Source organism: Lynx rufus, unplaced genomic scaffold (assembly GCF_022079265.1).
Source record: "Lynx rufus isolate CCGP_SWC_20201006 ecotype Redwood Valley unplaced genomic scaffold, mLynRuf1.p SCAF_16, whole genome shotgun sequence".
Taxonomy (NCBI): domain Eukaryota; kingdom Metazoa; phylum Chordata; class Mammalia; order Carnivora; family Felidae; genus Lynx; species Lynx rufus.
The window spans coordinates 38,600,014-38,627,761 of NW_025814830.1; the positions used below are offsets into that span (position 1 = coordinate 38,600,014).

General features: G+C 39.7%; 1 protein-coding gene across 1 annotated transcript; it reads right to left on the minus strand.

Moving 5' to 3' along the window:
- Positions 1-1,876: 1,876 nt before the first annotated feature.
- On the minus strand, positions 1,877-27,299 carry NAE1 (NEDD8 activating enzyme E1 subunit 1). Its single transcript, XM_047078527.1, has 20 exons — positions 27,194-27,299; positions 23,320-23,423; positions 23,172-23,232; positions 21,755-21,785; positions 20,989-21,060; positions 20,557-20,636; positions 19,868-19,977; positions 17,404-17,513; positions 16,250-16,312; positions 15,790-15,853; positions 14,448-14,539; positions 12,734-12,793; positions 12,518-12,651; positions 10,699-10,774; positions 10,351-10,390; positions 8,744-8,830; positions 8,142-8,234; positions 4,751-4,865; positions 4,616-4,665; positions 1,877-2,116 (listed from the first exon to the last, which is right to left on the minus strand). Exons 1-20 carry the CDS (start codon positions 27,244-27,246, stop codon positions 2,007-2,009), a joined length of 1,605 nt encoding a protein of 534 aa, XP_046934483.1. The 5' UTR covers positions 27,247-27,299; the 3' UTR covers positions 1,877-2,006.
- Positions 27,300-27,748: the final 449 nt, after the last annotated feature.

The window sequence follows — 27,748 nt, forward strand, 5'->3', positions numbered from 1 at the left end:
CATTTACAGGTTTAACTCAATGTACTCCCCAAAACAGTGCTGTTAAATTCAAATTTAAGCAAGAAAACTAGCTGAACGTTACTCTTTTACTTGGCATAGAAAATGTTAACATGAAAAGCTTTTTTGAAATTTAAGTACTACCCCAAAATATCAGAACGATAAATGAAATCTTTCTGTATAAGGCTGGCAGGCTGAAAATCCCACCACTAAATGCCATCACTAAGTTCTTGACAGTGGATGCCCAGCTTGGACTCACGCACAGTGGAAATTTTCCTGAAACTAGGGGAAACAAGGGGGAAAGGGCCAATAGGCAAAAAAATTTGCTGTTACAGTTTAGCTTGAGAAATAACAGGTGCAGAAAACAAGCTGAGTGAGGGTACGAGGAGCTCGCTCTGCGTTCACATTCCCAGACTCAGTAGACTGGAGCAGCCGTTCGTTATGCATTAAAACTCATCACCTCTTCCCAGTTTGCACAGGAAGGCGATGCCCGATCTTTCCAAGTAGGGAAGGCTACCCCCACCCCCTTTTCCCAGTTTGCACTCATTAACACCAAGGCCTGGCTCACCTAAAGAGCTGGGAGAACTCCTTTCGAAGAGCAGTGGTCTTCCCCAGGCTCGTGTTAGGCCAGGACTCTGCAACTCCTGCCAGGGACCGGGTACCGGTTAAGGGCGTGAGTCTCACCCCGCCACCCATGACTCCTGAGCAGCGGGCGCGCCGCTCAAGTGCTGTGGCCCACGCGGTCCGGCCCACGGTCTGAGAAAGGGCCTCACCAGTGGTTCCCACCCCTCCGATACACCAGAATCATCTGGCGAGAGGCCTGTGGATTCTCAAGTACAATCAGGGTCGGAAACTGCCGGGCTCCAGAGGCCTGACCAAATGGTACGTGGCAATTCTCTTTTTCCCATGAGCTGCTGTGGGGGCTGCGGCCGGGTCGGCCGCTTCCTGAGGAAGGCCCCTTCCGGCCAGTTCAATCCCCTCAACGGGTTAGGAAGGGAATAGGGAGGCATCCCTCATCCCAGCCGCTGTGAGGGCCGACCGGGGCCTACTGGCTGCAGTCTACCTTCCACAGGAGACCACTGACAGATTCCGGGGCGGGGGCAGGGCAGGGCCCGCACGCGCGGGGAGTGGAGGCCGTGACTTTTACCGTCAAGTCGCGGCGTGCCGTTTCCGTGCTTCCCCCTTCGAAGCCCGCCTACAAACAAGACGCTCCACTCCGTTTCCCGCCCAGCAGGGCAGGCATACTTCCGCTGGGCGGAACTGGGACTTCCGGCCGCTCTCGCCCGCCCACACGCGGTGTCTCCCCACAGACAGACGCTCCCCGAAGTCCCCAGGGCGGGTCGTGGGTAGCAAGAGTACGAATGCAGTGTCCACGAGTGGTGGAAAGTCACAACGTGGAGGGGAAATCTTCTGAGCTCATCGCTTCGGGTTTTTAGGGCTTTTCTTTGCTCAGAGGGGCTTTCGCCACAAGGAGTTAGGAGAGCCGGCTCCAGGTCCATGAGACCAGGTCAGAGACTGTGGCAGCAGGGCACAGCATGGGTTAAGGGGCCCTCCGAGCTCCAAGCCTGGCCCTCAGTCCTCTCTCCCAATATTCTTGTCTTTGTTTTCTGATAAAACTATACATCTGAAATATCTGCCTTTTCTTGTAGTCATGGTTGGAAGATGTCCTTTGCTAAAATCTACACATGGGATAAATTCATTATTTAATTAAGACTGTAAGAAAAAATACACTTAAAGCTGTTTCTAATGAAACACAAGAGATTTTTATAAGTAACTAATTAGCAAGCCAGAAATAATGAACTCAATTAGAAATGGTAACTTTTATTCTCCCAGAAAATGACTGCTTCCTTTCCCCTCCCCCACAGAGAACAAGACATTATTACAAATGAGAACAATGTTTATTAAGGAAACAATTTAACACTTCTCCCTTAGCAGAATTTTACAGACTAGAGCACAACCTGAAGGTCATTACAGTTTAAATCACTGACACACGACATAGGGTGCTTATTCTACAACTGGAAAGTTGCTGAAGTTTGTGACATGCCACTATAGATGTAAGTATTATTAAAAATTACAAACTGTTTGGTGATTATTTTGATAACCTCCTGAGCAGCAGCTCCTGCAAGGAAAAAGAAGACCAAATCTTTGAAAAAGGTAAATTTCAAGTTATATAAAAATATTCAATTATGTAAAGAAAACCTTTCTGTTCCAAAAAGAAAGGTGTTTAAAAATAAGCCAAAATAGGAGCGCCTGGGTGGCTCAGTCGGTTAAGCGTCCGACTTCGGCTCAGGTCATGATCTCGCGGTCTGTGGGTTCGTGCCCCGCGTCGGGCTCTGTGCTGACAGCTCAGAGCCTGGAGCCTGTTTCAGATTCTGTGTCTCCCTCTTCCTCTGACCCTCCCCTGTTCATGCTCTCTCTCTCTCTCTCTGTCTCAAAAATAAATAAATGTTAAAAAAAAAATTTTTTTAAATAAGCCAAAACAAAGCTTACTGAGTCACATCAAAATCAAGAACTACAATTTTTTATAACTATGTTATTAAAGGAAATAAAAATCTGTCCTATACATTCACACATTGGGATATTATGCCACAGATTAAAAGAATGAATTATTTTTAATTGTGGTGGCAAGATATACTACGTAAAAAGTCAAAACAGTAGTATGGTTGATTGTACTTTTTAAAAAAATACATATAGACAGAAAAGATTCTCAAAGACCACCCAGACCACCCTTCTGTTGCATTTGAATCTTACCTTGTGCATATTTTACTTTTATAATAAAACAGGGGTAAAGGTATATTTGTTCTAAATACATCTATAATTTGGAAACGATCCACATTAAATACGGCCAGGTTGCCATATTATACTCAGTAATAGACTTATACAGTAGTGAGTTTTGAGCAATTACTCAAAGAAAACAATAGAAAAAACAAAAAACTACCAACAAAAAAATTCTTCATCTTTTATAATATTCACATTCATTGATTCAATAAAATAGGAGACTCTATTACATACCAGATCCTCTTCTAGGCGCTAGGAATAAAGAACAAAAGACAAAAACCCTTGCCTTCATGGATCTTACTTTTAACTAGTAAGGGAAAGATAATTTGCAAATTAGTAAAATGTATAGAAATGTATAGAAATGACCCTAAGGACTAAGGAGAAAAAGCAAGGAAGGGGGATACATATGAGTGGAAGAACAGGGACTCAGTTTTAAATTGAGGAGTCAGGAATGGCCTCATGCAATGAAAATAACATTTAAACAAAGACCTGAAAGAAGTGAGGGAATATAATGGTGTTGTGCAGAATACAAAACACACATGTTAGGGACTGAATGTCCTCAAAATTCATGTTAAATCTGTAATACCCAATGTGATAATATTTGGAGGTGAAGAGGATACTGGAGGTCTTTGGGAAGTAAACAGAGTTAGATGAGGTCATGGGCTGGGGTCCTCACAAAGGGTTTAGTGCCCATATAAGAAGAGACCCCGAAGAGCTGTGTCCCATCTGTCCTCTCCCCTCCCTGCACAAAAAGGTTATGGCACACAGCAAGATGATAGCCGCCTACAAGCCCTGAACAGGCTTCCTAGAAACCAACCGTGCTGGCCCTGACCTTGGACTTCCAGCTTCCAAAGTTTTTTGTTTTTTGTTTTAAAGTTTATTTATTTATTTTGAGAGAGAGACAGAGAGAGCAAGTGGAGGAGGGGCAGGGAGAGAGGAAGAGAAAGAACCCCCAGCAGGCTCCTTGCTGTCAGCACAGAGCCTGATGCAGGGCTTGAACCCACAAACTGTAAGATCATGACCGGAGCCAAAACCAAGAGTCAGACACTTAACTGACTGAGCCACCCAGGCACTCTTCAACTTCCAAAGTTTTTATGAAAGAGTGGTAATTTTCATTTAAAAAGTATTTATTTATTTGAGAGAGAGAGAGGGGGAGAGAGGGAGAGGGAGAGAGAGACAGAGAGAGAAAGTGGGGAAGGGGCAGGGAAAGAAGGAATCCCAAGCCAACTCCACTCTGTCAGCACAGAGCCCAATGCAGGGCTCGAACCCACGAATCATGAGATCATGACCTGAGCCAAAACCAAGAGTTGGATGCTTAACCAACTGAACCACCCAGGTGCCCCAGAGATGGTAATTTTCAGCTGGGCCTTGAAGAACAGGAAGATTTTAGACGTGCCAGAAATAAGGAGATTTAAGGCAAATGGCCCTGAAAGTTAAGGATTGAAGGAACAGGAAATCAAAGGCATGTCTGGGGGAAAAGGAAGTCGCTTGAAAAAACCAAGGGCAGAAAGGCTGAGTGGAATCAGAACACAGTGTATTTTTAATGTTAAATAAGGGACTCTAGACTTGTTTTCTGAAGACCATTGTAGTGTGTATGTGTTTACTGGCAGGGCAGAAGGTTAATTAAGTGAGAGACATGATCAGAGCTATGCTTTAGAAAAATTAATGACTCTTCACTTTAAGATGGACAGCGGTGGGAGAGCTGCAAAGCAGAAAGACCAGTGAAATAAAGAGAACATCCTGCTTCACTGACTTCCCTAGTTAAAATAGCTATAAAAACAAAAGTTCATAATTGTACTGTGTAACCACAGATGCCAGTCTTCTCATCTGTGGAACTCACCTCCTAAGAACGCAGCAATAGTGTGTGGCTCAGCAGCTCCATATCGGCAACTACAGAAAAGGATGGAGACGTGAACTTAGATTAGCCTTATGATAGGACAGGTATTATCTCTCATATGCCTTAGAAAATACTCACAATTCATGGACATAATCATCTTTCACCATTACAGATAATCCATATTCCTGAAGGAAGCCAGTGAGACAAGACTTCAGCTTTCCTATATCTTCTTCAACCTGGTAGTTAGATACCCCTACAAATACATAATGTAAATCAATTTTCATTAAAGTAAATATGCAATTCAAAACCAATGGCTCTTGGGGCGCCTGGGTGGCGCAGTCGGTTAAGCGTCCGACTTCAGCCAGGTCACGATCTCACGGTCCGTGAGTTCGAGCCCCGCGTCTGGCTCTGGGCTGATGGCTCAGAGCCTGGAGCCTGTTTCCGATTCTGTGTCTCCCTCTCTCTCTGCCCCTCCCCCGTTCATGCTCTGTCTCTCTCTGTCCCAAAAATAAATAAACGTTGAAAAAAAAAATTTATTAAAAAAAATAAAAAAAAAAAACCAATGGCTCTTTTTAAAATCCAGTTTTAGGTGTTCTAATCAATACAGTAAGGTATGAAACTGAAGAACAAAAATAACAGAAAGCATGAGACCAATATTTACTATCACAAAGCTGTAACAATCAAAGAAACCATCTAAAACCTATTAAAAATTCAAGTTAGGCAAATCTGCTTTGTTTACTGCTCTATATCCAGTATCTAGAAGAGTATCCAGCACATAGTTGGTGTCCAAGAATTATTTGATGGAAGAATTGAATGAATAAGTAATGTCTTATTTACACAATTTATAAAAAATTAGGGTGTTTAAAAAATATTATGGTGTTTATTATCCATTTCCAGGAAATTAAATGACACTGAAGACATAGCTATAATAATAAGTAACATTTATTGAATTAATAAATGCTGGACAGTGTTCTAAGTACCATTTATATTAATTGATTTAATCCTTACAACACTCCTATGAAATAGGTACTATCATTATCCCTGTTTATAGGTGAGAAAACTGAGGCACAGACAGATTAAATTATTTGCCTGAGTTACTTAGCTCGTAAGTAGCAAAACTGGGATATGAGCCCAGGCAGTTTTTTTTTTTTTTTTTTTAATTTTTTTTTCAACGTTTATTTATTTTTGGGACAGAGAGAGACAGAGCATGAACGGGGGAGGGGCAGAGAGAGAGGGAGACACAGAATCGGAAACAGGCTCCAGGCTCCGAGCCATCAGCCCAGAGCCAGACGCGGGGCTCGAACTCACGGACCGCGAGATCGTGACCTGGCTGAAGTCGGACGCCTAACGACTGCGCCACCGAGGCGCCCCGAGCCCAGGCAGTTCTTAATGATTAAACTGTAATGTTTCCAAACATTATTTCCAAGCTATTATTATTTCTTCTAGAAGGAAAAATATAATTGCTGTAATATTCAAGTGTTTTTAAAATATCAATATTTTTGGGGGTGCCTGGATGACTTAGTCAGTTGAACGTTTAACTTCGGCTCAGGTCATGATCTCATGGCTCATGGGTTCAAGCCCTGAGTTAGGCTCTGTGCTGGCAGCTAAGAGCCTGGAGCCTGCTTTGGATTCTGTCTCCATCTCTCTCTGCCCCTCCCCTCCTCACACTCTACTTCTCTCTCAAAAATAAACATTAAAAAAAATTTTAAATATCAGTATTTTTTGGCTCCTCTAGTTTAAAAACTATCACTACTCTTCCTCATGATAACACCAACCCTTTACTACTTATAAGGTGTCACATAGTATTAAGTGATTTTCACACATTACCTATATAACCTTTACAAACTGGTAAATACTATTATCACTATTCCATAAATGAGAGAACTGAGATTTGAAGGGAAATAGTGATTCACCCAAGGTCAAGAGACAGTAAGTGACAGAGCTTGGAAGCCTGTGCTCTATGTGGTAGCTAGTCTCCCAAGATGGCTCCCCAATGAACGCTCCTTTGTGCCCTCATGTAGTCCCATCCCACTGTTAATCTAAACTGGCCCCGTGAAGCCAACAGAACATGATGTAAGTGATGCTGTGTTCTAAGGCTTCTGAGGCTAACTCCTAAAATACCTTGTACTTTCCACCTGGATCTTTTGGAATGTTAACTTTGGGGAAGCAAGCCACCATGTAAACAGTCTACCCTAGGAATACTATGCTAAAAGGAAGCCCCAGTTAGCCATGGAGAGATACCTGACTAGCCCCCAAGCAGTTCCAACTATCCCAACTAAAGTGCCAGTCAATGAGTGAAAATGTCATCTTGGATGTCCAGTTCAGTGAAACCTTCAGAATGACTCCAGCCCCAGGCATCATGCAACTCCATGAGTTCCCCTCTCCCCAGTGAGAACTGCCTAACTGAGCCCAGCCAATCCACAAAATCACAAGATAATAATTTACTGTTTTAACTATTTTGGGGATGATTTGTTATGCAATAAACCAAAAATACAAGCTAATCAAACAATACACATAAAGTAATACATATTCGGTGTTTATTCCTTTTCTTTCTTTGGTAAGCTTGCTCATTAAGACTGTAACTCAGACATTTGGGGCAACAGATTTTATGATATTCCTAGAATGTGCTGCTATGCAGTAAACTGGTACAATTAAAATTTTCATCTTTTTGTTTGTTTTTAATTTTTATTTATTTTGAGAGAAAGCCTGTGAGCAAGAGCAGAGAAGGGGCAGAGAGAGGGAGAGAGAGAATCTCAAGCAGGCCCCGTGCTGTTAACTCAGGGCCCAACATGGGGCTCGATCTCAAGAACAAAATCAAGAGTCTAATGTTCAACTGATTGAGCCACCCAGGTGCCCTTATCATCTTTTTTCTTTGAAGTTTATTTATTTACAGAGAGAGTGTATGTGGAGGAGGGACCGTGGGGGGGGGGGGGGGCGGTTAGGGGGGGGTGTAGGGAGTGGCAAAGAGAGGGAGAAAGAGAGAACCCCAAGCAGGGTCTGCACTGTCAGCACGGAGCCTGATGTGGGGCTCAAACCCACAAACCGTGAGATCATGACCTAAGCCAAAGTCAGTCGCTTAACTGACTGAGCCACCCAGGTGCCCCTAAAATTATCATCTTAATAAAAATATCTGGGCAACTGACGATCCTTGTGTTTATACCGATTCTCCAATGACTACATTTACAGACAAAATTCAAGTCATTAGCATACTTTTTATGGCTTTCTCATTCCACTAAATTAAACTCATTCTGAGTCTTAGAAGTAAACTATGGAAACTGACAGAAAAAAATAGTTTTATCCTATATGCATTCAACCAACATTCCCCTGTAATAGTTTAGAATCAAACACCATCTGCAAATACTTAAAAAACAAATGGTATTTCCTCACTGAGATGAACTAGGTGTAAATTGTTTACGATGTAAAATTCAAGCACCACTACTGTAAACACCCAAGAAACTTCAAGAATTAATTCAATTTAAGTATTTATTCAAGACTTTATTGTAGATGATAATGCGACTGCTATTCTTACCTGGATATCTACCATGTTGTTTATGAAATCTATCAATAGCCCGTAACATTAAGTATAATACTATCTCATTATCGGGATTGTCCATGCTAGAAACTGAAAGGAAAAAAAAAATTTCAGTATAGTGTGGATAATTCATTACATAAAAACAATGCAGAACTGCATTTACCATATGCTCAAGTTTCAGGATACAAGGCAATTCTATTACAAAATTTAAATATTTTGTGACAATAAAATAGAAAATGATAAATAACAGTAAAACAAAGGCAGATATGTTAAAATGAAACCCAATGGTCTTATGGACGATCAATTATAGTCACATAATCTCTATTAATGTAGTAACGTTCTGACTTTAGCTCATCTTCGTATCACATGACTTATTCAGTAACCTAAACATGATTTTATGTACATATTAAGTTTCATAATTTGCAATTATAACTACTTAGAAGTAGGACTACTTCTTGGTTTATAGAATAAAATTTAGAGTATAATATTTATATTACCCTGTATATTATCACCATATACTCACTATTATATACAAAATATTTATATCTCTAAAATTAATTAAAATTAATAACCTAGCATCAAAAGGTTATTACACTTACTTATTTCATCCTTGTTAATTGTATCCAAGCCATATTCTTCAGCTAAGGATCGACATCTTACCACTCGAAGAAATGCAGAATTGGTGCCTGAACACAGGGAAGACATTATGGAAGTAACCAGGTGAGACATGTGAATATTCCAAATCACAAGTCACTTTAAGAACAGGAAATTTTGTGCATACTCTTTACAGACATGGAAATGTAAAGAAATGTCTCTTCAGTTCTAATGGTTAGCAGAGAAGGCATTTAGAACACAAGTCATCTGAAATTCACATGCTTGGCACTACAACCAGCTCAGCACTGAGTAAGAAGGTGATGGCACCTCTCTGAGCTTGTTTTCATTTGTAAAACAGGGATAATATTACCTATGAAAGTTGTTCTGTGGATCAAATGTGCAAGTGTATGAAGTGCATACTTAGCACAATGCCTGATAGGACTCAGTGAACAGTAGTGTTTACCATATTATGGATAAGTAGTCATAAAGGAGAGCATTATATATGTTGTGTTCTTGGCATATGTAAGACTTTCTAAAACAACAACAACTTTGTATTAGGGAAATTTTCAAACATACCCCTAAGTAGAGAAAACAGAATAAACTCTCAAATACCCAACACCCAGCTTCTAATCTGGGATCATATTATCTAGTAGAACAAACACAAATGCAAAAACAAGATGCAAGATTGGTGGTAGCAGAAAACATTAAAACTTGGCCTAAATAAGCACTATGGTAGAGCCATTAAAGGGAGAACATGGATAAATGTATTTTAAGGATGGAGACATACAGAATATAGATTTTTGCAGAAGCTTAGGGCAATAGCTACAGGGAAAAATCCTCAGCATGTAGAACAAATTTTATTACTCTTAAACAAATTCTTAAATAAAAGAAAATGCTTTGGGTCTCCTGAGGAGTTGTCAAGAAGACCCCAGGAGCCGACCCACTCTGAAACTAGATGACAAAATTCTTAATTCCATCACAGTCATTTAACACAGATCAAAGTAAGTATTTAAACCAATACTATCAATGTACATGTGACTCAAGACTTCACATCCAAAGTCTCCAGATAAAACTTTTCCAAATTATTTAATAGTAGTAAGCTGAAATAATTCTGTATCAAGGACAATTTTCAATTAATTGACCTTCATGTCTTTTTAGCACTGCCATACATAGATATACTCTATCTCTGACCCAGTTTTGTTTTGTTTTTTTTTTTTTAAGTTTATTTATTTTGAGAGAGAGAGAGAGAGTGTGCACAAGTTGGGGAGGGGCAGAGAGAGAAGAGGAGAGAGAATCCCAAGCAGGCTCCGTGCTGTCAGCACAGAGCCCAACGCAGGGCTAGATCTCATGAACCACGGTATCATGACCTGAGCCAAGATCAAGAGTTGGATGCTTAACCAACTGAGCCACCCAGACACACCTGACCCAGTCTTAAAATACCTTCTCTATTTATTATGAGAGAGAAAAAAAAAAAAGCAGCTTACTCAGTAATTATTATCTATACCACTGAGACCATGAAAAATTTTAAATTTTAAACATTTAAAATTTCTGCAAACATTTTGTGGCACATTTTTATCAAGCAAAATGAGGAAATTAATTCAAGGGGACTTACAGAGTAATTTTAATTCTTTCTCTGAAATGGACTCTGGTGCCTGTAAAGAGATAAATGCAGGTTTCACTCCAGTGTAAAAAAGAAGATGAAGAGAGGTGCAGCACAAACCCAATCACTGTGAGATGGGGAGGCTTTCCCCAAGCTCTGGAAGAGGACTATAAAAACACCTTGTTTGCTTAGTGAAGGTCTTTCTCATTAGGCAGGTAAGTGAGTGATCCCTCTAAAGAAGCCCAGAACCAGTACCACACCCTCTATCTCTAAACTTTTTTAGCTCCCAACTTACACGATCAAGCCAAATGGAGCTGTACCATCCATCACAGGCATAGTGCGCTCAGTTCAGCAGCTTACCTGGCCGATAGACTGCAACAATTTGGCAACATGATTACCCACAGCAGCAGCATCTTTCTTTGCTTTTTCACGGTAACTGGAAAAGAACAATAAAAGGCTATTTTTAACAAATTTTAAAATTAGCAAAATTAAAATTTTTTTAATGTTTATTTATTTTTGAGAGAGAGACAGAGCACGAGCAGAGGAAGGGCAGAGAGAGAGGGAGACACAAAATGTGAAGCAGGCTCCAGGCTCTGAGCTGTCAGCACAGAGCCTGATGTGGGGCTGAAACTCACAAACCGTGAGATCATGACCTGAGCTGAAGTCAGAAGCTTAACCGACTGAGCCACCCAGACGCCCCTAAAATTAGCAAAATTTAAATATCACCATGAAGTAAACAAAATCTCTTTCCTTTTCATGAAAAAATACTGGTCTGGTAACATACAGAATGTGAAAATGCCATGGAAACCCTACCAGCAAGAGCTGTTAGTGGCTGGAAATCTTCCCAGTGTTAGTGACGGACTCTTGCAATCTACTAATAACTGGGCTCCCTCTGTAATTAATAGCAACTTAAAAACTACCCTCCTAGAGGGATCCATGATCCACGCTTCTGAGAGGACCTGACAAAATACATTACTGAAGAACATGATTTATCTCCTTAAAGTCCAAGGAAAGTTAAATACTTCAAAATTGTCCATCTACAATTCATGTAAAAACTTTAAGTCTATTTACATTTTCACCCTCTTGTAGATGATCAGATTGTACTATCTCCACTGTGAAGTCATAGTTCTATCTATCTTCAGTTGACTTTTCCCAAGTTTTAAGTAGTTGAACTTTTAGGCTAAGACAACAAAGATGTAGCAGACGTGAAGAGTGTAAGATGTCTAGAGAACAGAGATCTTCTGTGTGACATCATTTGGTTCTTGAGGAGCCCAAGTCAGCAGCCCTGGATTCATGAGCAACGTGCTAAACTACATAAGAGTTTACAGTGAGACCCATACTTATGACAGTCTATCTGGGTTCAGGCTAGTGATACCTAGAGAGCTGGTGTCTATCTAGTCACAAACTCTTTAAATTATGAAACATTATGATTAAAAATTAATCAAACTAAAGACTTTAAAGTTTTAAGTTACAGACAAAAGATCCTATAGCACCATGGTTAAAAGTATGGAGCTGAGTTGCATGGGTTCAAATCCTGGTTCTGCCATTTACCAGCTATCTGGCTCTGAATAAATTACCTCTTCTATGTTTCAGTTTCCACATCTATAAAACTGGGACAATAATAGTATCTCTCTCATGGGGTTGTTGTAAATATTACATTAGTTAATACACAGAACAGTTCATTGCAGAGTGAAGTGCTCAAATAATAGGCTTTTGTCACGAAATATGAAAGAAAAAGTCTGCCCCCTAGAGAGTATATATGGGAACCATCTGTACTTTCTGCTCAGTTTTGCTATAAACCTAAAACTATTCTTTTTTTTTTTTCCTTTTTTTTTTTTAATGTTTATTTTGGGGAGACAGAGAGACAGAGTGGGGGAGGGGCAGAGAGACATGGAGACACAGAATCCGAAGCAGGCTCCAGGCTCCCAACCATCAGCAAAGAGCCCGATGTGAGGCTCGAACTGAAGCCGGATGCTCGACCGACTGAGCCACCTAGGTGCCCCAACCTAAAATTATTCTAAAAATAGAATCTATTTTTAAAAATCTGCCCCTAAGTTTTTAAGCTTATTTTTAGACAAATTACAACAAACTTTCATTTGATTTCTGATAGAGTGGTAAAATATATTCATCTGTACTATAAACAGATTTTCTGTTACATAGTTTGAAAACAGTGACTTACACATTTTGCAGCTTTATATATTTGCTTGAATCTGCGATCATATCAGGAATTGTGCCTCGAACAGGTAAATTTCCTTGACCCTCTTTGGCCACAAATTCCTTTAAGGCGCGAGCTAAAATCCAAAATGATGGAGTCTAAAAGAAAAAAAATTAGCATTAAGCAGTATCTGAATTTGACTGAAAGGTTAAGACAGCACTATTTACTTTATGTTGTTACCTGTTTGGTGATATTTATGCAGCGATCATCATTAAATATATCTTCAATACTGCTTGGGATCTAACAAAGGAACATGATACATTTACTAAGAACATGCCCATCTGTATTTTCACTATTTCCCCAAACAAGTTCTTAGAATTTCCACATAGTAATCAAATACAAACTTCTGATGTGCTTATTAGACTTTTATTAAGAATCAGTACCAGACGGGAGATTTGATGAGGAAAAAGAATGGAAGAAAGTCCCCTTCTGCCCACTGGTGTCAGCATTAAAGACTGACCATTCTCTTCCATCATGATTAGAGTAAAAAAGGAGCCAAAATAAACCTGTTTATATAGTTACATTTGAAGATATAACAAAGATTTCAGACATCACTACCAAGCTAGGTTTGTAGTGATGTCCTTCATGTGTTTCCATCTTGTCAAAAATTTGAAACCCTTACACTCTTAGTTATTATTAGAAGAGACAACAACTCTGACAAAAACTACATAGTAAATTAAGTACTCGTAATGCTGGCAAGATCATCATACATTAATGAAAACTACCGAAATTGTAGGCTTGGACTCTTACAGCTGTGTGGAAAAAAGAAATCTCTTACCAAAACCCTCCTAACTGGTCTGCTTCTGTTCTCCTTACAAGAGCCGGAATGATTTTTCAGAAACATAAATCAGGTCACTCCACTCCCCACTTAAAACACTTCGATGCCCCCCACCCGATCCTAGAACTTCTCATCCTTTTGTTCTACTCGAATTTTGTTAATAGCACCTGGTGCATTATCTGTTTGCTTAGTTCACTGTCCCCCAACTATAAGAACCTTGTTCTTTTTTTTTAACTGGAGTAAATTTTACATTCAGTGAAATGAATTTTAAATGTACAGTTTGATGCATGTCTTTTTAATCATCACCTCAATCAAGACACAGAAAACTTTCATCACCCTAGAAAACTGACAAAGCACATATTTTTAATTACTCAGCAACACGATCTCATTCTCTCCAAAAAGTTTGTAATGACAGCTAAGTGCTTTCCTAATACAAAAGGCAGCATTTTTTGCCGTTTTAAATTACAAGAAAATTCTATCTTAAAGTAACAGCTGTGTTATTCCAAATTTTCCAAAAACCTCACTGGCAAGACTTTAACAACAAAACAAAAGGCATATAAACTGAGTTATCTTACAAATAATGTTTTACAGTGTCATTAAGAACATCTTCCATTATATCCAAACAACTACTATCAAAAGCAAATGCAGGATAAGATTTAACTTTTGAGCAACCTATTTCGTACCAGCAAAATATCACCCTCATTATAAAATTCCTACACCCAAACTGTTACTATTCACAAATCATGTACTTCAAATAATTTATATGAATCATTGTATCACTACTCTATGATGAAGCACTGATACCCATTTTAACAAGGATGATATAAAATCTTATTAAAGAAGATTCAATCGATATGATAGGTATTAATTTCTAATTATGAAACAGTTGTCTATGAAACAACTATTTCATATGAGGACTTCAGAAAACACCTTTCTTGTATGAATGCCTCAGCAAAACTTTTTTTTTTTTTTTTAAGTAGGCTTCACGCCCAGTGCGGAACCCAACGTGGAGCCCAAACTCACGACCCTGAGATCAAGACCTGAACTGAGATCAAGAGTCTGACGATCAACCAAATGAGCCACCCAGGCGCCCCTCCTCAGCAACACATTTAATACCTGAGTTGTATTTAGTGCTGTGTTCACATTTTTAATAGCTTCTTCAAAATTCTCTTCATCTTCCGGAGTCCCATTTTCATTCTTTAGAATTCCTAGAAAAATAGAAATTGGCTAGCAAAATAGCCCTTTTCTTCTCACCCCTTTTCTCTACCTAACATTATGGAAATAACTTCATCAGATCTTTCTTTTGAGAGAGAAGGAGTGCGCTAGGGGAAGGGGCAGAGGGAGAGGCAATCTTTTTTGTTGTTGTTGTTTCTTAATGTTTTTAATTTGCATCCAAGTTAGTTAGCATATAGTGCAATAATGATTTCAGCAGTAGATTCCTTAATGCCCCTTACCCATTTAGCTCATCTCCCCTCCCACAACCCCTCCAGTAACCCTCTGTTTGTTCTCCATATTTAAGAGTCTCTTATGTTTTGTCCCCCTCCCTGTTTTTATATTATTTTTGCTTCCCTTCCCCTATGTTCATCTGTTTTGTATCTTAAAGTCCTCATATGAGTTAAGTCATATGATATTTGTCTTTGTCTAATTTCGCTTGGCATAATACTCTCTAGTTCCATCCAGGTAGTTGCAAATGGCAAGATTTCATTCTTTTCGATTGCTCAGTAATACTCCATTGTATTATATACCCCACCTTTATTCATTCATCTGTCGATGGACATTTGGGCTCTTTCCATACTTTGGCTATTGTGGATAGTGCTGCTACAAATGTTGCAGTGCATGTGCCCCTTCGAAACAGCACACCTGTATCCCTTGGATAAATACTAGTAGTGCAATTGCTGGGTCGTAGGGTAGTTCTATTTTTAAACAGGGAGAGGCAATCTTAAGCAGGCTCCACGCCCAGCACAGAGCCCAGCTGGGAGCTCTATCCCAGACCCGGGGATCATGACCTGAACCAAAATCAAGAGTCGGATGCTCAGCCGACTGAACTACCCAGGGACTCCAAACCTTATCAGATCTTAAAAGAAGGATTGGATATTGAAACTTAAGAACAAACAGGATTATTGTTACTCAAATTATTTTTAGTAATATTAGTAGCTAACCTTTATTTTTTACTCTGTATCAGACATGGTTAAATGTACTTCAGATTTTACTGTATGAATGAATCCTCACAACAACTCTATGAGCAGTCCCCAATTCCTCCTCTACTGATGAGGAAACTATCATTAGTCATTTTAAAAACTATACAAGGAGTGGCTCCAAACCTCCTCTGAGGAAAAATAAAATAAAAACTCATGATGCCGTCAGTCTGACAAAGCTGCTGACAGAAATCCAATAAACAACCTCAAGCAATTTGTTTTTCAAACTTTATACAACATTCAGTTATATCCCATCATATTACCTTGTCTAATCAAATCTCTGAAGTCTTCTTTTTCCTTATACGTTTTAGGTATTCGTCCATTTGTCTAAATTGGTTAAAAATTTTAAATTCTAGTTATAAAAAACCAAAACATGGAAATTGAGAGTCCAAACTTCTCCCCATTCTCCCATCCACATGAGATTTCATCAGCAAATACATACCTCAGTGAAATCAGAGGCTGACTTGAAAGAAAACAAAAACTGCGAGCCATTTTTCTACATTCCCCACTGCCAGTTTCAGAATAACATTTATTGATATTTGATTTCGGTAGTAAAAGTATCAGTATCAAGAGAGGAACTGCCAGATTTAAACAGAAAAGCACCCACCTGCCCAATTACCACATAAGGAAAAAAGTTAATCTCCTACTCTCCTTCACTGAAATCCTTTATAATAAATTGAAAATACAGTCACATATGGAATTTGTTTTTAAAAAAAGACATACTTCACTATACCACTGTGCTAAATATTTAGCTACGATCACAATCCATGGAGTATGGCTGTGGTCCTAAAAATGAAAGAAATATCGAAGAAAACGTCAGTATTAGTTAACATTAATTAATTTACAGTTATTCTTCATTAAACCATCTCATTTTCAACAAATCCAATAATATATATGATCATCTTCCAGTATATGTAGTATAATGAATGAAGGAAAATGAACTGGGTTAATGAAATTGCTTTATAAGCTTTTTTATAAGCAGTGTCCAATTTAATCCTGAACTGGCAGGCTTGTACAATGATTAAGTTTTTCTAAGTTTATTTATTTTTGAGAAAGACAGAGTGTGAGTCGGGGAGAGGCAGAGAGAAAGGGAGACACAGAAACCGAAGCAGGCTCCGGGTTCCAGGCTGACAGCACAGACCCCGACACTGGGCTCAAACTCACAAACCGTGAGATCATGACCTGAAGCGAAGTCAGATGCTTAACCGACTGAGCCACCCAGGCGCCCCAGGTTTGTACTATGTGGGTCCCCATTTTCCCATCAAGAAAACAGTCTCAGCGACTGCCGCACAAAAAGAAAACTCAAATCTCTTGATTTCAGAAACCAATCCTAGACTGAGAAAACTGTCTCTTGTGATGAAACAAATAACCAAATACCCACATTTTAATTAATACATGGGTAGGAAAAAACACATACTCCTTTACTTATATAGTCTGTTATAAATATCATTGTTTCTATAATGAAATATGGAGTTGCCTTGGTAACTCTTCAAACATTAAAAATAAGTTTCAAAAGCAATCAATTTCAACAAACACCTACCCCAAATTCATACTATTTTAAAAAGTACATCTAATTGTTTAGAAACGGGCCATGAAGAGGTCTGCTGGGATATGTTAATGTCTAATTTCTTGACCTGGGTGTTGATTACACAGATATAGTCAGCTAATGAACTTCTCTTCAATAAAAAAGCTTTTTAAATTTTGGTCAAAAACAAATTTATTTCAAAACAATTAAGTACAATGTTGTTACTACATAATCTGGATGACATGAATATGGATGTTTATAGTATTTTCTCACTTTGGTGTAATTCAAAAACCTTAGGTTAAAAAAAAACTTTTTATCTATCTATAAATTGAAGGTTATATATACTACCAACCTTTTTTTCCATATGATCCAAATCATATGACTGAAAATGTTCTCTCAGTTCAGGAAATGGTTTATCCAGTCGTAGATCCTCTAATGCATTATCTGGATGAGATTCTATTACTGTGAAACAAATAATCCCAAAAGGTAAACTTCTTTAGTGATACTTCTGGAATACACTACACTATAGAAACTTAAGAAATCTAGTTTCTAAATGGGCATAGGGCCTACAGGTTTTTTTCTGTTCATTTTTTTTTTTTAACCAAGAAACTGATTTTATTTATTTATTTATTTATTTTTTATTTTATTTTTAATCTTTATTTATTTTTGAGAGAGAGAGAGACAGAGTGTGAGTGGAGGAGGAACAGAGAGAGGGAGACACAGAATCCGAAGCAGGCTGCACAGAGCCCGATGCAGGGCTCGAACCCACAAACTGTGAGATCATGACCTGAGCTGAAGTCAGATGCCCAACCGACTGAGACACCCAGGCGCCCCATGATTTTATTTATTTTTTTAAGTAAGTTCCACACCCAACGTGGGCTCATATTCACAACCCCGAGATCAAGAGCTGCATGCTCCACCAACTGAGCCAGCCAGGTGCCCCTTTTCTGTTCATTATTGAGATAAATTTACATACAGATATATATTCATATTTTACTAAATGCACAAATCATAAGTTGACTATAGTTTTAATAAAAGTAAAATAGAACTGAATTATCTTGCCATTATAATTGAAAAAGATCAAAATTGATAAAATGTATGTTCAGATAGCATTTAACAATCCACCCTTCCCTTCCTGTGGCCTTCAATAGACATCATCACCATCTTCCTAGACCTCTTCTCTAGAAAGCTGATGGTTATCCTTGACTTTTTTTTTTAATACTTTAGTTTTAAGTAATCTCCACACCCAAAGTGGGGCTCAAACTTACAACACCAAGATCAAGAGTCGCATGCTCTTCTGACTGAGCCAGCCAGGTGCCTCTATCCTTGACTTCTTTCTTCCTTGGCCCAACATCAGTCACACCACATGTCCTGGTATCACTTCATACACAGTTCCCCACATGAGGGGAGTACAGGAACATGTAATTTCAGTGAGTGGTTAGGGCTAGGCCTAGTTCTGTTACTTGCTAGCTGTGTGACCTTGGGCAAATAACTTAATCTCTCTGTGCCTCAGCATCCTCATCTGCAAAAAGCAGGTGTGTAATAGTATCTACCTTATAAGAATTTTAGAAAGATTATATGAAATAATCCACATTAAGGCAGGCACACAGCTAGCAATATTAACCCTCATTACTATCTACCTCTTCTTCCCTATCCTTATAATATCTGCCTTAAGGCAGGGGCTCAGGGGGCCCCAGGGTGGCTCAGTTGGATAAGCTTCTGACTTCAGCTCAGATCATGATCTCACACTCCGTGGGTTCGAGCCCCACATCGGGCTCTGTGCTGACAGCTCAGAGCCTGGAACCTGCTTCCAACTCTGTGTCTCCCCCTCTCTCTGCCCCTCCCCCACTCACGCTCTGTCTCTCAAAAATGAAAAAATGTTTTAAAAAAAAAAAAAGCCCCACAGGGGCTTAGTCTCTGTCTCTCTCAACTAGCTACACAACCAGAAATTTCCTAACAGCAACACTTGCCTCTAATTTTCACCTCTTCAAATCCATTCATTTTCTACCCCACTTTAGGGTGACACATTTGAAATAAATTTTTCACCCTGTCACTCTCCCACTTACAACTCTTAAAGAGCCTACCACCACCTGCCAGAAGTTTATCCCACAAGCCACTCCCAAACTACCAAGCAGATACTACTCCCCAGTGATACTACCAACACCAATGACTATCAACTGCTCTAGCAGAGTACCTGCCTCAGAGCAATGCAGAATACTGAATGAAAACTGTCCAATAATTTAAGATCAAACAGTTGTAAGTAAAGGGCTAATATCATTCTTGAGCTCATGCCAACCTGCCTATGAATGACCTCAATCTCCTAAAACACTGTTTCCTTGGAACAGTAAGGTAAATGCTTTGCTTATTATGTAGAACTGTCCCTGAACTGGGGGAGCCTATTGTCAATATGAGAATGGAATGAAAGATTGGAGAAAAAGTGGTATGACATCTGTCTATGTGTCACTGTGGCCCACACACCATGGCTCTCACCTATAGTAGCCCTATGTGCCCTATGAGGGTTAGGAGGCAAAAAAAAAAAAAAAGCAAAAGCTAGGGACTTGCATAGCTGCTGGGCCTCCTAATAAGATGAAAAAGCTGTATCTGTTGTATTTCCTGCTTTGCATCCTTCTATAGTGCTAAGTAAAGGAAATATTAGATTAACGTCTGTTGATTCTGATTGCCACTCTGAACCTATAACCATAGTCGTGCTGTTACAAATTTACTTTGTAATTTAAAACGGACTTCCTAAATTGTCAAGTTTCTAAAACTGTAGCTAAAGCAACCAATGGCAAGCACCATATGTGCAACAGTTTTACCTGGATGTTCTTTTATAATGATCCTCATATAACCAACTAGTCCATATGTCCTACAGATCAAAAGAGGGATTTGGGAATTCCAGAGGACATCTGCTAAACGTAGTAATGTACTGTAAAAGGAAAGCACAATAAGTAAGACCATAAGCAAATGGATATATGCCAAACATGAAAGCACATTAAAATAAAGGAATTTTCTTACTAATTAATGCAAAGATAGATCTATTACATTTACATATGCAGGTCATGGATACACTGAAAAACAAGCAATTCCAGAAGGTTGCAGTCTCACAGAAAGTATATCTTTTGGACTAGAGGGATATGAAAGCCTCTTTTTTGTATTAGGGACAATGTTCTTGAACGACACTTCCTGACATTTCCATAACAAAGAGGAAAATATGTATTTAAAACTCTAGTATACATCAAGCACACTATAATTCTAATTAGGTTTTTTTCACTAAAAAAATAACCAAGGTTTAATTTAACTGCTCTAAATATGTATTAAGAAAAGTTTCACATCTCAGTACTTTTCTCTTTCCTATCTTTTCGATGTTGGAGATTTATAAGTACTTCCAATTAAAGGTTTCTGTGGAGTTTAAGAATTTTAAAAACTATAGACTCTGCAGAGAAAACAAAAACTATTCAAATCTAATAAAAGACTAAAATAAAAACAAATTATCATAAAAATTTACCTTTCAGGAAGCTGAGTTGCAACCACAATGGTAAACCTACAGAAAAATGAAGGATCATTGTCTAGAAGGTTTTCTGGACTCTAAATAGGACACAGGAAAAGAATTCAACAATTTCACAATCACATTAAACATGTCAGAAACAGTTAAGGTATTTAAGAACAAATGAGGCAACATGCTAGACTCCAATTTTAAGTAATTCAACTCTCAATTAAACATAAATATACAAAAGGTTCAAAATTCTAAATTCTGTGGTGTCTGGCTGGCTCAGTCAGAAGAGCATGTGACTCTTGATCTCAGGGTCAGAAGTTCGAGACCCACGCTGGTTGTAGAGATTATTAAAATAAATAAACTCAAAATTCTAAATTCTTAGGGCTCTGAATTATTAAAAAGTTACATTTCTACACAGAAATAATAATGTGTATACATATATACCTCTTCCACAAAACTTCCAGAGACGTCGTTATTTAATTCTTGTAAGAATTCCATGGCAGCTTGAGCTCGGTTCTTTTTAAAAACAAAGCATTTGACTCGAATTAGAAAAAATTTGGTTAAAATGTAACCCCTCAATTTACAGATCAAGCAAACATACTATAAAACTACCCAAATTTCATGCATAGATATGACAGTTCTGTTTTTCATAGTATTTAAACTGAGGCCAAACCAGAGTATTATTTAAACGACTAAATTATTTGCACCCTACTTTTCTGATTAGGCAAATGACCAGAAAACCTTGGGTAGCAGGCAGAGATATTCTGGACCAAGTCTAGGTTCACTCTAAGCTCCTACATTTACAATCCTATATAAGAGAAAACAATCAAAGAAACAGTCATTTCCTTTGAGAATATTGTACTAAGTTTACCATTATACCTTTTAAGATTTTTAATATGGAATACACAAAAATAAAAGATATGCTAACTTTTAGTTAAAAATTTTGTTAAATAGAATATTCCACCCTCTAAACATTAACATCACTCAAGGTTTAGCTTTAATACAAGTTACATCATAAAAACAGTACTTTTAAGTTCTTAAACTACCAAGCATATAAAGAGTTGCAAGATATTAAAAAAAAGAGCTAATTTAACTTTTTTCTCAGAGAAATAATAAGCTCTTTCAAAGTCAAAGCTTTTCAAGCAATCAAAACATAGTGGCATCATGAGATGCTTAACACAACTATAGTCTGTAATAAATTGATGTTTACCTTGCCGATGCTGCTTCGTTGAAGGAAAAAACTAAAATAGAATTAAAAAAAAATTAAGGGCTTCTTTGACTCTAAAGGAAAGGTTATATTTCATTCATATTATGAAACAAACTGTATTTTGATTACAGGTTATAACAACCTTGCTGGAGAAAGATAACGAGATGAAACTTCTAATCAAAGACCAGGCTAACATATCAATGTTTCCAAAGTGTGTACCACAGCATACGAATTTCATAAGATGCTATGAGAGAAAAAAAGTTCCCTGGTTTTACAAAGTTTAGGAAACACAATATGTTCTATTTCCCTCTTGGAAATTCATAATATATATAATACACATGACATTCAAGTCTTATAGAAATGCTTAACTTCATTTGGCCCATTTCCCAAACTTATTGGACCATGAAATACTTTTACCCATTTAGCACCTATTAACATCCCCCAGAGCCAGCGTTCCACAGACCACACGGGAAATGCTATATTGAACTGCTTGTTTTTGTAGGTAACTCTAATTGACTTATTCAAGCTTCTTCCCACACATACCCTTTTCTTTTTTTTTTTTTTTTTTTAATTTTTTTTTTTTTCAACGTTTATTTTATTTTTGGGACAGAGAGAGACAGAGCATGAACCGGGGAGGGGCAGAGAGAGAGGGAGACACAGAATCGGAAACAGGCTCCAGGCTCTGAGCCATCAGCCCAGAGCCCGACGCGGGGCTCGAACTCACGGACCGCGAGATCGTGACCTGGCTGAAGTCGGACGCTTAACCGACTGTGCCACCCAGGCGCCCCACACATACCCTTTTCATGTGTCAAGGTCCAGATCTGAGGCTGGGTACCATTTTGTAGCACAAAATTAGTGGCTCCATAAAAAAAAGAAATCTTATTCTTATCACACACTGCTCTAACCAACCAAGTAAGCAAAGATAATGGGACTTTTTCTTTAGAGATACCAATAAAAGGACGCTGTTGTGGATATACTATAGCCCAATATCAAAGTTCAATATGAACTAAATTCTGACTTTCCTTGAGTGTACTCATTGTTGTCACATACTAACAAATATAATGAGAGATTCCAGCCTCTAAGTCCCTGAAAAGAGCTTGAAATCCAAATCTGGGAATGCTTTGGAAGCTAAATTACGATCATCTTTTAAAAAATGATACACAGGCCATCTTTAAAATAGCACTTTTATAGAGACAGTGGAGTGTACAGAGAGATATACCTGGACTAAGCTCAGAAGAAATACAAATAAAAGGTAGTTTTTATTATTCTTATAATCCAAAAAATACAATTAAATTATTAAAAAAATTATATATATATACACACATATATATGTGTATGTGTGTGTGTATATATATATATATATATATATAAAATAAACACCTTCCCTAACAGGCATGTGTTTGAAAAGATTAGAACATACTTATTTCCAGCATCTTCTCCGCTGACCTGATTTCCATCAATAATTGTAAATGAACCAATACCTGGAAGACAAAACAGAGTCAGTCAAGAATACATATTGCTAGTTCAAAACCATAAGGGGTAAATTTACAACCACAAAACAACATTACCTGGTAGTACCAAGTTTTTTAGAATTTCAGTTCCTGTGGCTGTTGCATTTATTAGGCAAACGTGAGCAGATTCTAAAGCCTCTTGCCCATGATCACCCCACAACCTATAAAACAAGACACAAATTCAACATTTTTAAAACTTTCATACAAATGCAACTTTCTTAATTGGATGCTGACCTGTGATCTTCAAAGTGTTCTTGCATAGAATGGCTGCTGTGATGACCACAGCAAACATGTGAGACAGGAACAGCAGCAGGTGTTATGGGGATTATATAGCTAAGTAACCTGAGACTCAGACAGGTTGATGCCTGGCATGCATGATTACAAGGAGGTCAAATCAGCACTAAAAACCTTGCCTTCCAGCTCCTTGTCCACTACCCTTTTCAAGTCAGACAACTTACAGAACAGAGTCTTTAGACATATTCATTAACATTACAGAAGTACCTTAAAACCTATTCTGTTCTCTGTTTCATTTCTCCTCAAATTATATAGACTATTATATTTAAGATCTTGACATAGAATTTACCACTGTGACATCTGCAAGAGTGAGATAAGGTTTACCAAGAAAACTGAATTATTGTCATCTGAAAGGCCTCACATTGACTTCTACAGGAGTGCTTTAAAATATAATACCAGGGACACCTGGGTGGCTTAGTCGGTTGAGTGTCTGACTCTTGATTTCAGCTCAGGTCATGAGATCGAGCCTCGCATGGGGCTCCATGCTGGGTGTGGAGCCTGCTTGAGATCCTCAAGCCCCACCCCCACTCTCTCTCCTGCCCTTTTCCCCTGCTCGCTCTCTCTGAAAAAATAAAAAAAAAAAATATAATACCCAATGCTCACTTTAGTAGCATGATTAATAAATGCATAAAACGCATACATTAACAAACACAAAGATATAATAAGGATTAGACAGATATATTTTATAACCTGATTCACACTGGCATATCATTAACGGGGCAAGGTACATGATCACACACGCACCATGGCATCTGGGCCAACCTGGTTACCTTCACCCAGAAAGCCCATTATCTTTTCTTGTCAGTATGGAAAGTATAGGGGGAGCCCAAACCATTAGAAAAATGCTACAGGGTGGAGGATGATAGGCTTTAATGGGCTTTCCCTGTCACCTAATCTAAAGCAGATTCCCTGTTATTGTGTAGCCAGTATGTCCTCCAAAGCATATCACAACTGTTTTTTATTTGCTGAACATCCATCTTTCTATTCCACTCTAAGCTCCATGAGGGCCCAGATGACTCCCTATATGCACTGCTGGAGACCCAATGCCTGGCACACTGCCTTGCCCAGGGTAAGTGATCACTGAACAGCTGTCAAATGAAAGGAGGAATAGCACAGAAGAACCAGACAGACTGGAAACATCTGTTTTGTTTTTGTTTTTTTTTCTATGAAAGTAGGGCACACAGAAGACACCTGACATATTTGGTTGATGTCTACTTGGGTAGTCAGACAGTGAGTCTAAGAGAATGCTGATGCATCTCTAGGTAACATGTTTCAAGAAAGAGGCCACACAAGAAATCAATCCTCTTTGCTCCCTTGCTGGCTTAGCTATGGAACACAAGGCCTTGTTGATTGTTGCCCAGCTGCACAACTTTGCTTCTAGCTGCCTCACTCTGACATTTTAAAACCAATAGCCAAGTCTCATCATGAAAAGTAAAATTTGGTCCTTAACTGGACTGGACTCAGCAAAAACTCTCTTTTGTTAAAGTTTCTTAGTAACCTAAAATACCTTCTCAGCTCTGTCTTGTGTGGTTATAACTGAACATTCAAAACACAAGCAATGTTGGGGTGCGTGGGTGGCTCAGTCAGTTAAGCATCCGACTTCAGCTCAGGTCATGATCTCACGGTTCATGGGTTCGAGCCCCATGTTGGGCTCTGTGCTGAGAGCTCAGAGCCTGGAGCCTGCTTTGGATTCTGTGTCTCCCTGTCTTTCTGCCCCTCTCCTGCTCACATTCTCACTCTGCCTCTTTCTCAAAAATAAACATTAAAAAATTAAAAAAAAAAAAACAAGGGGCGCCTGGGTGGCGCAGTCGGTTAGGCGTCCGACTTCAGCCAGGTCACGATCTCGCGGTCCGTGAGTTCGAGCCCCGCGTCAGGCTCTGGGCTGATGGCTCGGAGCCTGGAGCCTGTTTCCGATTCTGTGTCTCCCTCTCTCTCTGCCCCTCCCCCGTTCATGCTCTGTCTCTCTCTGTCCCAAAAATAAATAAAAAACGTTGAAAAAAAAAATTAAAAAAAAAAAAAACAAAACACAAGCAATGCTAAAAATTTATAAGAGAACACAAGCTGGTTATAAGGGCTCTGTCACCTTGCTACCTTTCCCAGAAGCTTGGGAACAGAGTGATATGAATGAGTACAGGCTCTGAAAAAGCCAGAAGGGCCTGTTTGTTTGTTTGAATTTTTTATTTTTTTTAATGTTTATTTATTTTTGAGAGAGAAATAGAAAGAGAGAGCCAGGTAGGGGCAGATAGAGAGGGAGACAGAATCTGAAGCAGGTTCCAGGCTCTGTCTGAGCTGTCAGCACAGAGCCTGATGCAGGGCTCAAACCCACAAGCCGTGAGGTCATGACCTGAGCTGAAGTTGAATGCTTAACCGACTGAGCCACCCAGGTGCCCCTAAATTTTTTTTAATGTTTATTTATTTTTGAGAGAGAGACAGAATCTGAAGTAGGCTCCAGGCTCTGAGCTGTTAACACAGAGCTGGACGCGGGGCTCAAACTCACATACCCAAGATCATGTTCTGAGCCAAAGTCAAACACTTAACCAATTGAGCCACCCAGGAGCTCCAGAAGGGCCTATGTTTAATTTACATCCTAGCTCAAATATATGGAAGACTTCAGACAAGTTATCTAACTTCTCCAAGACTGTTTCTCCATCTATAAAGCCAAGAGAATGTCTGCCTTCAAAGCTGCTCTCAGAATTAAGTGACTAAAGCCTCTTAATACAGCAGTAGACTGGAGGTACAAATGGGAGTTCAAGGGGACATAGGGACATACTGTAACTTCTCCCGGCCTGGGGGCTCCAAAAGAGGATGGGGACCAAGCATTTGTGTTACTTCCACTGCCTTAACATATAGAAAATGCTCAATAAATAAGGAATGGGGAATGTAAGGAGAAAAAGCAAGGCAGAAGAATTAGCCAAGGACCTGCCTGATGGCTTAGACCTGCAGTGTCTATTAAGGTAGCCTGTAGCCACGTTTGGCTACTGAGCACTAAAAATGAGGCTAGTCGGAACTAAGATGTGCTTACAGGTATCAAATGCCAGGTTTCGAAGACAATATGGAAAAAAAAAAGTAAAGTATGCCTAACAAATTTGTATATTGATTAAGTGTTAAAATGGTGTATTTTAGGCATAGTGGGTTTAAATAAACTGTATTTTCCACCTGTTTGTTTTTTTTAATGTGGCTGCTAGCAAATGTGTAATTACATATGCAGCTCACACAATACTGGCATTATATTCCTACTGGACAGCGCTGGCTGTCCCTAATACTCGGCGCCGCTCTCAGCAGACAGGACGGGGTACTCGCGATTCCCCAATTCTGCTAAATGAGGAGAGCGCAGCGAGGCGGGGCCGGCTGCCGCCCTGGTGACCGGGCCGACGCTGGGACCGCGCACCTCGAACTGCACACCTCGTGGCGGACGGGCGCGCCCCCTGGAGAAGTGGAGTCCCGACCCTCAAAGGGTATCTCAGGGGCCCCCAGTCTGGGAAGCCCCCAGAGCCGGCTCCCCAACGCCGGGACTGCCCGCCCTGGCCTAGAGGGAGGCCTGTAAGAGGCCCGCCCGCGCCGCCCGCTGGCTTAGGCCCGGCCGCGACGTAGAAGAGCCCGCCGGCCGGCCCGCCCGACTCGGTGAGCCCTGGCTCACCTCAGCTGCCGGTCGTACTTCTGCTCCTTGAGCAGCTTCCCCGGTTGCGCCATGGCCGCACCCGCCGCGCGAACAGCCGAGCCCCTACCGAACACCGCCACCACTTCCACGAGTGCGCAGGCGCATTGAGCGCCCCTTCGTCGCCGCTGCCTCCCGCGCGCCGCCCGCAGGGGGCGCCACTACCTCACTGCGCACGCGTCGCCAGTACACCTGGGGCGTATGCGGGCCCAGCCGGAACCCAGAGTAGTGTCTTTTCCCCGAGGCTCCAGCCCTGCTAGGCTGCCGGTCCGTGACTTTGTACGTGCAGTAACTGTGGGGGATTCTGGCTTTGGAATCAGGCAGATTTGGTCTTTAACCACGTACTAGTTGTGAAGTATGCTCTTTACCTCTCAAATCCTCTGTTTGCTCATCTGTGCATTGGGGATAAATGGATCTCCATCATCGGGTCTTAAATGAGATTTTGAATACACAGAGCCAAACTCACAAAAAATCCTGAATGGATAATAACTTTCATTATTATGATCATTATTGTTCACTCATTTCTTCCATCCTCTC

What these genes read in the sequence shown, in the direction of transcription:
- NAE1 (XM_047078527.1), bottom strand. Translation starts at nt 27,246, where the DNA reads ATGGCGCAACCGGGGAAGCTGCTCAAGGAGCAGAAGTACGACCGGCAG. An exon ending in AACGAAGCAGCATCGGCAAG is followed by an intron (nt 21,061 to 21,754) that starts GTAAACATCAAT and finishes GTTTTTAAAAAG; the next exon opens with AACCGAGCTCAAGCTGCCAT. An exon ending in TATATAAAGCTGCAAAATGT is followed by an intron (nt 10,775 to 12,517) that starts GTAAGTCACTGT and finishes GTTCTTTTCCAG; the next exon opens with TTACCGTGAAAAAGCAAAGA.